The following is a 12,406-nucleotide window of genomic DNA, read 5'->3' on the forward strand; positions in this document are numbered from 1 at the left end:
CTTGTCAACAGAAAAAAGTAAATAAGTGGTGGCTCTGAAAAGAGCAGTTCACTAAAGGAAGCTTGACAGTTCTAAACTAGTCCGATGGCAAATCCACTAAAAAACTAAATGTAGTCCAATCTCTGAATTGAATTTTGTAGGAACATTGGTTGCCAGGATTTTTGGCCAGAAGCGAGTAGCAGACGAACACTCAAATCTTAACTCTCTATCGGCTTCAGAGTTTGTGTTTCGCTATCCATCACTGAAGGAATACCTACTGACAGAAATGAAACAAGCTATGAAGGTACCAGAGGTGATGGATGAGGACGGTGATGACTTAGTAACAAACAACAGAGAGATACTACTATTTCCAACCATGCATCCAGTACTCAGTGTGCTTGCCAAATTGGGTTTGGGTGTAGAACAACATACAGAAAAAAGGTAACTCACAGATATTTCAGATGAGTTTTTCTGCCATTTTGTGCAAGTTTGTTGGTGTAGTCTGCCAGCTATTGGTGTAAGTTGTCCCGTATTTCAGCATCTTATTTCGTAATGTTAAGTTTTTCAGGCCAAGAATATTTTTAGTTCATCCATTGAACATGCTACAAAGCCGTTTTTTTGTTACTGTTCTGCATACTAATTCTAATTTATTTAATTGTACTTGTCTTGGTACACAGGACATTAGAGGAGTTCCTAGACCCAATCACGCATCTACTTTCGAGTCCAATCTACTCCATCCGTGAGCTTGCCTCTCGGGCCATCTTGCCTCTTGTACCTGAAGGTAAATCCATAGAGAGGGCAGTAGAGGTTGTATTGAAATTGCCACGGAGACCAGAAGACTCATCATTAACCAATCAACTCCATGGATACCTCCTGTTGGTTCATACTCTCATTCAAACTGCCATAAATGGGAAGAGGTAGGTGAATGCCTGGTCACACTATGGAAACAAATACACCCCTATGGAAGACACAACCTTAATCTTCCACACAGAGTGTAAATTTCAAATGGGGTTACCTGAATGGGTGACTCTGTTTGAAGTCTACACTCCCTATGTGGAAGATTAAGGCCATGGTTTCCATTGGGGAATTGTATGAATTCGTCAGCGAAGTGGTTACATAACTCCTTGGTAACTGGATCACGCACCTTTTGGAGTTGGTAGTACATGCCATAGACTTTGTGTTGCTATCATTTTGATAGTGGTGCAGAACTCAAAAGTGTGATCCAGTTGACATAGTGATAATCAGATTACATGTAACACTTTGCTGGCGAATTATACCTTGAATAGCCCATTCAGCCCATGTGAGCAAAAGAGCAGTCTATCTTCAACATCCATGCACTCGGCATCCACCCTAACCCTAACCCTACCCGAGGTTTTTTGGCTATCGGAAGGGAAAGAAGGAACGAAAAGGAGAGAAGATGAAGAAGAAAGTCACTTGGCACCCCGGGATTCAACCTCGGACCCCTCGCATGCCACGCAGAAGATCCCCAGCATGTAGCTACACAGGTGACGTTGGCCCGGCCAACGATTCCCTGGGCACATATGACTTGGTCTGATTGCGCCATCAAGTCCCGTGGAATGCATGCACGCAGAGCGGTTTTAATAGTGAGCTTTAGTGAGTCCTAGTTCTGTTAGGGTTAAGAAAGCATATAGGGAAAATATGCATGGTCACTAACCCTAACCCTACCCGAGGTTTTTTGGCTATCGGAAGGGAAAGAAGGAACGAAAAAGGAGAGAAGATGAAGAAGAAAGTCACTTGGCACCCCCGGGATTCAACCTCGGACCCCTCGCATGCCACGCAGAAGATCCCCAGCATGTAGCTACACAGGTGACGTTGGCCGCCAACGATTCCCTGGGTATATATGACTTGGTCTGATTAAGCCATCAAGTCCCGTGGAATGCATGCACGCAGAGCGGTTTTAATAGTGAGCTTTAGTGAGTCCTAGTTCTGTTAGGGTTAATGTTGATATGGTGTGTATATCAAACCAAAGTGAACCAAGTTAAAATGCCAAGGGGATCAACACATGGTAGCTTCTGAAACATATATTCTTTTATTAGGATGTGTAGTGCTTGTACATATGTGATTTTTAAAATTTAGCCAATATTTTGGTAAATTTAGGTCCCAGTTCAGCTGGTCTAGTGTATTATAGATTTGAAATGATAAGTTATGGCTGATTTTGTTACCACCCTTCTCAGTTCATGCACCAGTGTGCATGAACTACATTTAATTATGTCAGACATAAATTATTATATAATGGGTTTTTTTGTGTGTATTTTGTCACCACTTTCCATTTTTATGTTCAATATAATGTTGATACCAACATAAAATCTGTTACAATATATTTGTTCCATTTCAGTATGTGTGTGGAGAAGAGCAAGGCCCTACTTGATGCGTTCAGCAAAGTGTCATGGCTTGCTTCCGCAAGCAATTCATGCGCTATTGTGAGGGCGCTTTTCATCAAGACCTGCAACAAGATAATGCAATGGATGCTAGTAGCTAGATGTGAGGATGCATGTAATCTTGTCTTATGGTTGAGAGAGGAAGCACAGAAGTATGCAGACAACCCTCCAGAATATCAAGTGAGTACCTTTAGAATACATACACCCCATACAGACTACATGACCGTTATCTTCCATACAGTGGGTGTGGATTTCAAATGAGTTCCCTGAATGGGCCACACCATTTGAAATCTACACCCACATAGATGTCATATCAGTAATATCCCAATTAATAAATTGACAGTTCTTAAATAAGGCATAGCCACTTGTCACACAATGATCTTGAACAAATGTTGTAAGCAGTGATCACAGAGGAGAAAGAAACAGAGCGTGTACAACCAGTCAAAGTCCCTGTGTATTATATGATGTAAGTTCTCGCATATTCATGAGGGCCGATTGTTCGATCGTGCCGTGTCTAACAATCACGCCAGCGCTGCGTGCCTTCGTGTATACACGATAGAGCATTAGATGCTTTCACGATTACGCGATAGACCGTGAAAATATGTGGTAATTGCGTAGCATTCTGGCCTGTCGCATTTCATGGAAAAATCAGCCCTCATTATCAGACGATGCTGAGACTTTGACTGGTTGTACGCGCTCTGTTTCTTTCTCCTCTGTGGCAGTGATATATTTTATGTAATGTAAGGAAAATGCCCATTGTCATAACTAACAAATAAAAAAACCATGCAAACTATACTTGTAAATGTTTTTAGATTATAGGTGATGATGACATTGGAAAACTGATAGATACATTTGGTATTTGGTTAAAAATGGTAGCCCAGCTCAAAATCCAATATTCAGTAACATCATAAAAATGTGATGTAGGAAGTATTAAAAAACAGCTGTTGCATTGGGCTGTTCCAGTTGAAATCCATGTGGAAGACATGACCTTAATCTCCTACACAGGGAGTGTAGATTTCAAATGGAGTTACCCATTTAGGTAACCCCATTTGAAATTGATATTCACTGTATGGAAGATTAAGGTCATAGGAGGTCAGAAGGGTTCAGTCGCAACATTGGTTTGTACGTCAAAAATAAATATGTCTGGTTGACTAGATTCAAAGCTGTTGAATTATGTTTTCTTTTCTGTTTTCCCCAGATTGGTATTCCAGCTCTAAACCAGGCCATGACACATGCTTTATTACTAATATCTCCATCTCCATCTGACCAAGTATCATTTATAATGAGTCTCCTAACTTCCTCCCACCAAGACACACGACTAGCTGCTCTAGAATACCCACCTACACATCCAACGAATCAAGAGTTAATCAATCAACTCTACCTCAAACATTGGGACCTTCTTACTCACTCTGTGCTGAAGGAGAATGACATTCAATGCATCCATGCTGGGTTAAGCTTATACTTGTATGTAACCCTTAACAGCAGTAGTGCAACATCAATAGTGCAATATGATAATGTAGCAGAAGTATGGAGATATCTAAGTGCAATGGCTGATGGGAAGAGAGGCAGTACTTTGTGTGCAGCGGCGTTACCAGTACTCAGTATTATTGTGAGGGATCACTTGATGGAAGGATACATAGAGAATGGGTAATTACTAACTGCATTTAGTTAATTGATTAATGCCCTGGAGCGTGCAATGTTTTGAAAGGAGGGGGGCATTGATAGGTGGCAAATTTTGAATGAAAAATAGCTGTCAGCTCATTGGAGTGAAATACGGCTTACTTCCGGATTTCTGTTTGAAAAGGTGGCCAGTGTAAAGAGCTTTGCTGCAATTATTGGTAGTAATACTGAACATTTTCACTACAAAATTGCATTTGCAAGTGCATTTTCTTACAAAAAAGTGGTTCATATATTTCAGTAAATGAAAGTTTTGTTATGAAGTGGATGGGAGTGTTTACAATAGGTTTTGCCCATGCAATTTTGCAATGTGTGTGACATCCCAGTATTAAGCTTACTTACATGATACTGTATGGACATTTTTGCATTTTGGTCACTTTTGGGGGCATTTATGATAAGGGGTGATTATTACAGACAATATGGTATATAAAGAAGCATATGAAATGGAACCGTGTTCAACAATAGCGGCGCCAGCTGCTTGGTGAAAATAATTGGGCTAAAATGTCTTTCAAAAAGTCAAAAAGTATTCTTGATGTGATGAATTGATTTGGATATCTCAAGGTGCCTACCTTAAATGCTTTTCAAACATGATGTATCCATTGACCAATATGATGTATTCAGTGACCAGGTGGGTATGGGGAGGGGAATTTAAAAAAATGCACCATCTAAAAACCCCATCTTGCCATGATTCTCATCAATTTACTTCACCTTGTGCATTTCATTTTAGTTGGCTTCTTTATATATTTCTTTCATCAGCATGCTAAGTGAATGGGGTGATTGGATGTTACAATACAGTGATCCTGTCGAGATGGAAACGACTCGCTTGTCTGTAGCCAAGAGTTTGCAGATTTGTGGTGTAACAGCTCTCAGTGTATCTTGTAATTCACACATTGAGGACAACATACCAGCTGCTTTGTGGTGAGTTATTAAAAAGACTTACATCTCAGTTGTTGTGTAAGAAAAATGTATAATTTTTTTTTTCCTTATGATGATGGCAAGTTTTATACACCAATCCGACTAGGCCATTACTGCGGTGTCCCCGACCCTGCCTGGACGTATAACTGCGGTGTCCCAATCTCGGGGGTTCCATCATTTACTTTGTTAGTGTGCTACGCAGAATTGTACACAACAGTGATTTTCAATGCACGATCATGAATTGATTAAACAAATTAAATCTCCCGCACTGGTACAACTGTGGTTCCGTCAATAGAGGGCCAAATACAGTAAACGCTTCTCGGATTGGTGTATAAGATTAATGTTAGATTTCTTGAACTAAACAAGGTTTGATAATTTATACAATTGTATAATAAAACAGCTTTGACATACCTTTAAATTAAGGATTTGTGTAGAGTAATTTTAGATTTGTCCATATGTGATGTTTGCTACATCTTTGTTTGTCTCAATAGTGTCTTCAGTGCTGGTCTGCGATTACTTCAAGATGAACAGAGCACCATACGCAGAGAAGCTGCAATGTTTGCTGCTCAACTTCCAAGAGAAGCTGACTGCATCCAGTATCCTTCAGTTGGGTGTAACCAAGGAATACAGGTAGGGGTTAAATAGCATTACATGTTTAATTTGTGAATAAATTGAATGGCTCCCTACCTAGGGAGGGTGGTTGCACTTAGTTGACTATTGTATATAGATAGCAAGAAAAGGAGTACATAATCGGCACCAGAAGTTATTTAAAAAAAACAAATTTTGTGTACATGTGTCATCTTAATTTGTTGTAGTACAATTCAGGTCAAATGAAGCCAGATTATAACATTTTGTTTGTTTGTTTGTTTTGTTAATAGATTTTGATGAGCTATTTATGCAAGCATTGTACGTGGTCAATTGGATGCTACACTGCATTGACAAGACTGCTGAAAGGTCCAAGTACACCATCTAAAGTGATCTGGCAACAGGGAGATACAAGGTAGAGTCATATCATCAATTCTATCAACCATTGCAAGAGTGCTTTAATCTGGAGATACAAATCTTTTTTAACCATGAAGTACTTATGGGTCATTGTTGTCACTGTAGTATGAATTTAAAAGGGAACTATAAAATGAGCTGTCTGTGTATATTAAGGCTGGCGTTCAAATTCAATGCATTTTTTTTTTTTTTAGGTCAACCATGAATGATCCTAGCTTTTTTTGCAATTTCGGGTACCCGGTTACCCGCCCGAAAAATGCGCCGGGTACCCGGGCACAAAATTACCCGAAAATGACACCCCTAGTGTATATGGATGTGTGGGTGGTTAAATGGAAAATATTTTTCCCTGATTTAGCTATTTATTAGTTGGGCCATGGATATGACCAAATTCTGTTGAATCATCAACTGTGATCAAATTTGGGCTGTGGATCTGTTGGAGATGTCAACATGGCAGGTCAAAGATTGTGTAGGGTAAAAAAAGGCAAGGCCATCAAAATACCTGACATTTTTGGTCAGATTTACACCCCATCTTTTATAACCAAGAAAACTGAGATAATGAGTTGAATTTGAGCAAATCTTGAAATTGAAACATGTATTTTGTTTGCCTTACTCTAGGGCCATCCACCTGTTTGAGCAAGAAAGCAGCAATATTTATGCAGAAGGTGTCATGGAGGCAACGGTTCTCTTCAAAAATCTTGTGGTAAGTTATAAAACAAATTCATATGAACTGGGATGTTGGGATACTTAACATTTCACAAATACCGGCTCCCATTAAACAAAGTTGAGTGTTGAATTGAGTGCAAGATTATGGTGGGGGGACAAGCATGAAATGTTCAAGTTTGAAACAATTATTATTGTTTCTGTATCCGATTATAAGTGGTATCATTGCTTATAAGAATTCTTGTTTTAATTCCAAGTCAATCCACTTTTTTTGTGATCTCAGGTGATGTCAGAGGTCATCCAAGCAGCTGACCCAGATATCCTACAAGATTGGTTTGAGGACAGATGTCATAAAACTGTCAGAAATCTTCAAGATACTGTCACTGCTTTGGATCAGGTCCTTATCATGGGTAAGTGAACTCCATTTAGTATGATGATAGCCAAGAATAACTACAGTATACCTACCGCACCTAACTCTGACCCTAATCCATACAAGATACTGTCACTGCTTTGGATCAGGTCCTTATCATGGGTAAGTGAACTCCATTTAGTATAATGATAGCCAAGAATAACTACAGTATACCTACCACACCTAACCCTGACCCTAATCCATACAAGATACTGTCACTGCTTTGGATCAGGTCCTTATCATGGGTAAGTGAACTCCATTTAGTATAATGATAGCCAAGAATAACTACAGTATACCTACCGCACCTAACCCTGACCCTAATCCATACAAGATACTGTCACTGCTATGGATCAGGTCCTTATCATGGGTAAGTGAACTCCATTTAGTATAATGATAGCCAAGAATAACTACAGTATACCTACCGCACATACCCCTTACCCTAATCCATACAAGATACTGTCACTGCTTTGGATCAGGTCCTTATCATGGGTAAGTGAACTCCATTTAGTATAATGATAGCCAAGAATAACTACAGTATACCTACCGCACCTAACCCTTACCCTAATCCATACAAGATACTGTCACTGCTTTGGATCAGGTCCTTATCATGGGTAAGTGAACTCCATTTAGTATAATGATAGCCAAGAATAACTACAGTATACCTACCGCACCTAACCCTGACCCTAATCCATACAAGATACTGTCACTGCTTTGGATCAGGTCCTTATCATGGGTAAGTGAACTCCATTTAGTATAATGATAGCCAAGAATAACTACAGTATACCTACCGCACCTAACCCTTACCCTAATCCATACAAGATACTGTCACTGCTTTGGATCAGGTCCTTATCATGGGTAAGTGAACTCCATTTAGTATAATGATAGCCAAGAATAACTACAGTATACCTACCGCACCTAACCCTGACCCTTATCCATACAAGATACTGTCACTGCTTTGGATCAGGTCCTTATCATGGGTAAGTGAACTCCATTTAGTATAATGATAGCCAAGAATAACTACAGTATACCTACCGCACCTAACCCTGACCCTAATCCATACAAGATACTGTCACTGCTTTGGATCAGGTCCTTATCATGGGTAAGTGAACTCCATTTAGTATAATGATAGCCAAGAATAACTACAGTATACCTACCGCACCTAACCCTTACCCTAATCCATACAAGATACTGTCACTGCTTTGGATCAGGTCCTTATCATGGGTAAGTGAACTCCATTTAGTATAATGATAGCCAAGAATAACTACAGTATACCTACCGCACCTAACCCTGACCCTAATCCATACAAGATACTGTCACTGCTTTGGATCAGGTCCTTATCATGGGTAAGTGAACTCCATTTAGTATAATGATAGCCAAGAATAACTGCAGTATACCTACCGCACCTAACCCTGACCCTAATCCATACAAGATACTGTCACTGCTTTGGATCAGGTCCTTATCATGGGTAAGTGAACTCCATTTAGTATAATGATAGCCAAGAATAACTACAGTATACCTACCGCACCTAACCCTGACCCTAATCCATACAAGATACTGTCACTGCTTTGGATCAGGTCCTTATCATGGGTAAGTGAACTCCATTTAGTATAATGATAGCCAAGAATAACTACAGTATACCTACCGCACCTAACCCTTACCCTAATCCATACAAGATACTGTCACTGCTTTGGATCAGGTCCTTATCATGGGTAAGTGAACTCCATTTAGTATAATGATAGCCAAGAATAACTACAGTATACCTACCGCACCTAACCCTGACCCTAATCCATACAAGATACTGTCACTGCTTTGGATCAGGTCCTTATCATGGGTAAGTGAACTCCATTTAGTATAATGATAGCCAAGAATAACTACAGTATACCTACCGCACCTAACCCTTACCCTAATCCATACAAGATACTGTCACTGCTTTGGATCAGGTCCTTATCATGGGTAAGTGAACTCCATTTAGTATAATGATAGCCAAGAATAACTACAGTATACCTACCGCACCTAACCCTGACCCTAATCCATACAAGATACTGTCACTGCTTTGGATCAGGTCCTTATCATGGGTAAGTGAACTCCATTTAGTATAATGATAGCCAAGAATAACTACAGTATACCTACCGCACCTAACCCTGACCCTAATCCATACAAGATACTGTCACTGCTTTGGATCAGGTCCTTATCATGGGTAAGTGAACTCCATTTAGTATAATGATAGCCAAGAATAACTGCAGTATACCTACCGCACCTAACCCTGACCCTAATCCATACAACATACTGTCACTGTTATGGATCAGGTCCTTATCATGGGTAAGTGAACTCCATTTAGTATAATGATAGCCAAGAATAACTACAGTATACCTACCACACCTAACCCTGACCCTAATCCATACAACTGTCAGAAATCTTCAATATACAGTCACATTTACATATACATTTACAGGTCCTTACTTACACTGTCAAATATCTCCCATTACAGCAGGTGATTCAGCTATTGAAGCAGCAACACTTGTCTGTGATCTTGGTGCCATTCTTAATAAGGATCTTTGCATGGAATAGCATATTAGCAATTGGATTGGCCATTTCTGCGATGCTGTGTTTTTTTGTTTTTCATTATGTTTTCTCTTTAATTTTTGCTCTCTCTTTCTATTGTGTCAACACATTGAGATAATATTTTTGTGCTTTATATGTATGGTCAAATAATATACAAATATTAACTGTCTATGAGTGTGATGGTCGAAATATAATCACGAGGTAAAAGATGGATTGTTCCATTTCACGAGCCTGCACGGTCTGTGGAATGGAACAATACATCTTTCACCGAGTGATTATATTTCACCATTACACCTAATTTAAGACAGTTAATATTTGTTTTATATCACTCATGCATAAATTCTATTACTAAAATACTATTTAAGGTAGCAAATACATTTTTTCATCAACATAACACCATGTTTTGCCGTGATGTACTTCACATTTTGGGGTCCACCCGTAAATAAATTATAGTCCAAGAGTCAGCGCACGGCTTTGCGCAGGCGCACTACGGCAGAGCACATGATGGTAAAGACTATCACACGGAGAGGGTGATAGTAAAAATGATAAATGTTAATCAACCAATGAACTGTCTAGAATTTATGTATGAGTGATATAATAATAATTATTTCAATCATGGGTTCTTGAGGTCCATGCAGTATATTATGGTGCTAACTCTAGTTTTTCATGAATTAGGATTAAGTATCACCAAGGCAATTTTGCAAGAGCACTGGCTAGTAAACCTTTACTCAATGTAACTGGGTAAAAGTTAAATTAGTATCTGGTTAATATTGGGCAAAAAATGCAAAGCCCTTATTTTGCATGTTTTCTTATATAATATTATAGACTACTTAGTAGTTCTCGCATATGAGCAAACAAAAACACAAACAGTACTGTATCAGTTTTCTGAAATTGGAAGTAGATATTTGAAACCCTATCCTCAGATATTTGTAGTCTCATAAATAGTCACCAAATGCTCCTTTATAATACTTCTTTTCAGAGGGTGATAGCTACAAAGCAACAAGCCAAAGTAAAGTATTTCAAGTAGTATACAGACAATTACTATATATCCAGTTACTACAGAAGGTAGGCACACTCACCATGATGTCAGAGGACAGTGCATATCAGAAGGATCTCCATACAATGGATGGCTTGATACACACACTGGACAAAGTAAATATACCCACCAAACACAAAACGTTTGTGTCAAATTTTTAAAAAGGCACACAGAGATTGACAGAAAATGTTTGAATGCTGAACTAAAAACATTTTCTAGGTTCAAGCGATTGAAAGAAAACAGAGCATATGTTGGACATTGCAAAACTACTATACATTAAAATTGTCATGTAGAGCATTAATGATCAGTTTTAGTAAACGGTTTTCAATGTTTTAAAATATTGCCCCAAAACATTTGCTTAAAAAGTTTTGGCCAAAAATATTTTACATTAACAGTTTATAAACATCATAATTTTTCAATTCAATTAGTTAAAACGTTTTGATTATCTTAATGTAGCCCAACATTAAAATTTTATTTGAAAAATAATTGAAAAACATTTTTATGTTTGCTGGATAGTTTGGTAAATTTTATTCTTTCTTTAATTGATATTATTTATTGTTATTAGAATGTACTATGAAATGAACTCTGTACTCCAGCAATTAATTTAGCTCAATCGATAAGGCATTTGACTATGGTGCGAGAGGTTGCGATTTCGAACCCGGTGGTGGTTTAGTATGCTCTTGTGGATAAATTTAGTTAGTTTGAAATTCCCCTGGACAAGGAACTTACTGCTAATTGTCTCGTTGTAACCTGTACAAAACTCAGGGAGCTATTCCTGGCTGCATGATGGCCAATTGTGGAATGTCAAGGGCAGACCTGAAACTGACCATTTGTGAAAAAAGAGGAAAATGCTTTAAAAAAAAGAGGAAAATAGTGCACAATCATACTAAAAAAGCTCAAATTAGGCTGAAAATAACTTTTAATGCGTAAATTTCAGGAATAAAAAAGAGGAAATCCGCTAAAAAGATGACAAGTTTCAGGTCTGCTAGGGTGTGTACTCATAAGTCCCTGTGTTGTTAAATGGTTTATGGAATGATATGGGGCTGTAGTGATCAGTGACAACCTGTAAATTGCAAAGTGCACAGGGGCTTGTAGGTTAATATCTAGGCATTGTGCCTGTGCATAGCGCACTATAAATCATTACAGGTTTTTTTTGTATGTATGTATGCATGCATGCGGGTGTCTTTGTTTAGCAAAATGTAATTCCTGTACATCATTGGCTGAGTAGGCTAGATGTAGAATTTGATGCTACATAGACTGAAGTTAGTGCATATAAACTAAATTCCTTACTTGTATTTGCAGGCTGTTGATGTTCACCCTCTTCTGAAAGATGTCCTACCTGAAAGGCTTAGCACTCGGACTGAAGAAGACATTGCCACTACAGAGACTGAATAATGAAAGGGATTCCTGCATAGATAATACCTGTGTCCATCATACTAAGCATAATGTGTTTTTTGGTCTTCCACCGCTTGATCAGAAAAGTGATAGCTGATATAAGCGATTGCTCACATCAAATTGCAACAGTTGACCACAAGGCAATCTTCTAGTGATGCTGCATTGAACTCAAGTTTGAATTTTTAATTTTTTGTACCATTTCTGTCATGAACTGGCAAAAATAAGTCTTAAATTTGACAAAGTTGAATTGTGTAATTGAACCAAATAATGACTTTCACATCTACATAAGTATGAAACAAGGATAACGTATATGACGCCAGGCTTTTTTCAGCCCAAATTGCATGAAACAAATTTCAGAGAAATTATTGGTTTCTA

General features: G+C 38.5%; 1 protein-coding gene across 1 annotated transcript in view; it reads left to right on the forward strand.

Moving 5' to 3' along the window:
* The window catches only part of LOC140152273 (tRNA (32-2'-O)-methyltransferase regulator THADA-like), a 30,264-nt gene extending 18,191 nt beyond the window's left edge, over nucleotides 1–12,073 (forward strand). The window contains exons 18-28 of the mRNA XM_072174577.1: nucleotides 141–420; nucleotides 657–896; nucleotides 2,336–2,558; nucleotides 3,577–4,025; nucleotides 4,812–4,973; nucleotides 5,462–5,600; nucleotides 5,849–5,970; nucleotides 6,585–6,669; nucleotides 6,913–7,039; nucleotides 10,580–10,752; nucleotides 11,939–12,073. Of these exons, the coding sequence (XP_072030678.1) occupies nucleotides 141–420; nucleotides 657–896; nucleotides 2,336–2,558; nucleotides 3,577–4,025; nucleotides 4,812–4,973; nucleotides 5,462–5,600; nucleotides 5,849–5,970; nucleotides 6,585–6,669; nucleotides 6,913–7,039; nucleotides 10,580–10,752; nucleotides 11,939–12,031 (2,093 nt within the window). The 3' untranslated portion in view covers nucleotides 12,032–12,073. The remainder of the gene's footprint in view (nucleotides 1–140; nucleotides 421–656; nucleotides 897–2,335; nucleotides 2,559–3,576; nucleotides 4,026–4,811; nucleotides 4,974–5,461; nucleotides 5,601–5,848; nucleotides 5,971–6,584; nucleotides 6,670–6,912; nucleotides 7,040–10,579; nucleotides 10,753–11,938) is intronic.
* The last annotated feature ends 333 nt before the right edge of the window (nucleotides 12,074–12,406 follow it).

This window comes from Amphiura filiformis, chromosome 5, assembly GCF_039555335.1.
Source record: "Amphiura filiformis chromosome 5, Afil_fr2py, whole genome shotgun sequence".
Classification (NCBI taxonomy): Eukaryota; Metazoa; Echinodermata; class Ophiuroidea; order Amphilepidida; family Amphiuridae; genus Amphiura; species Amphiura filiformis.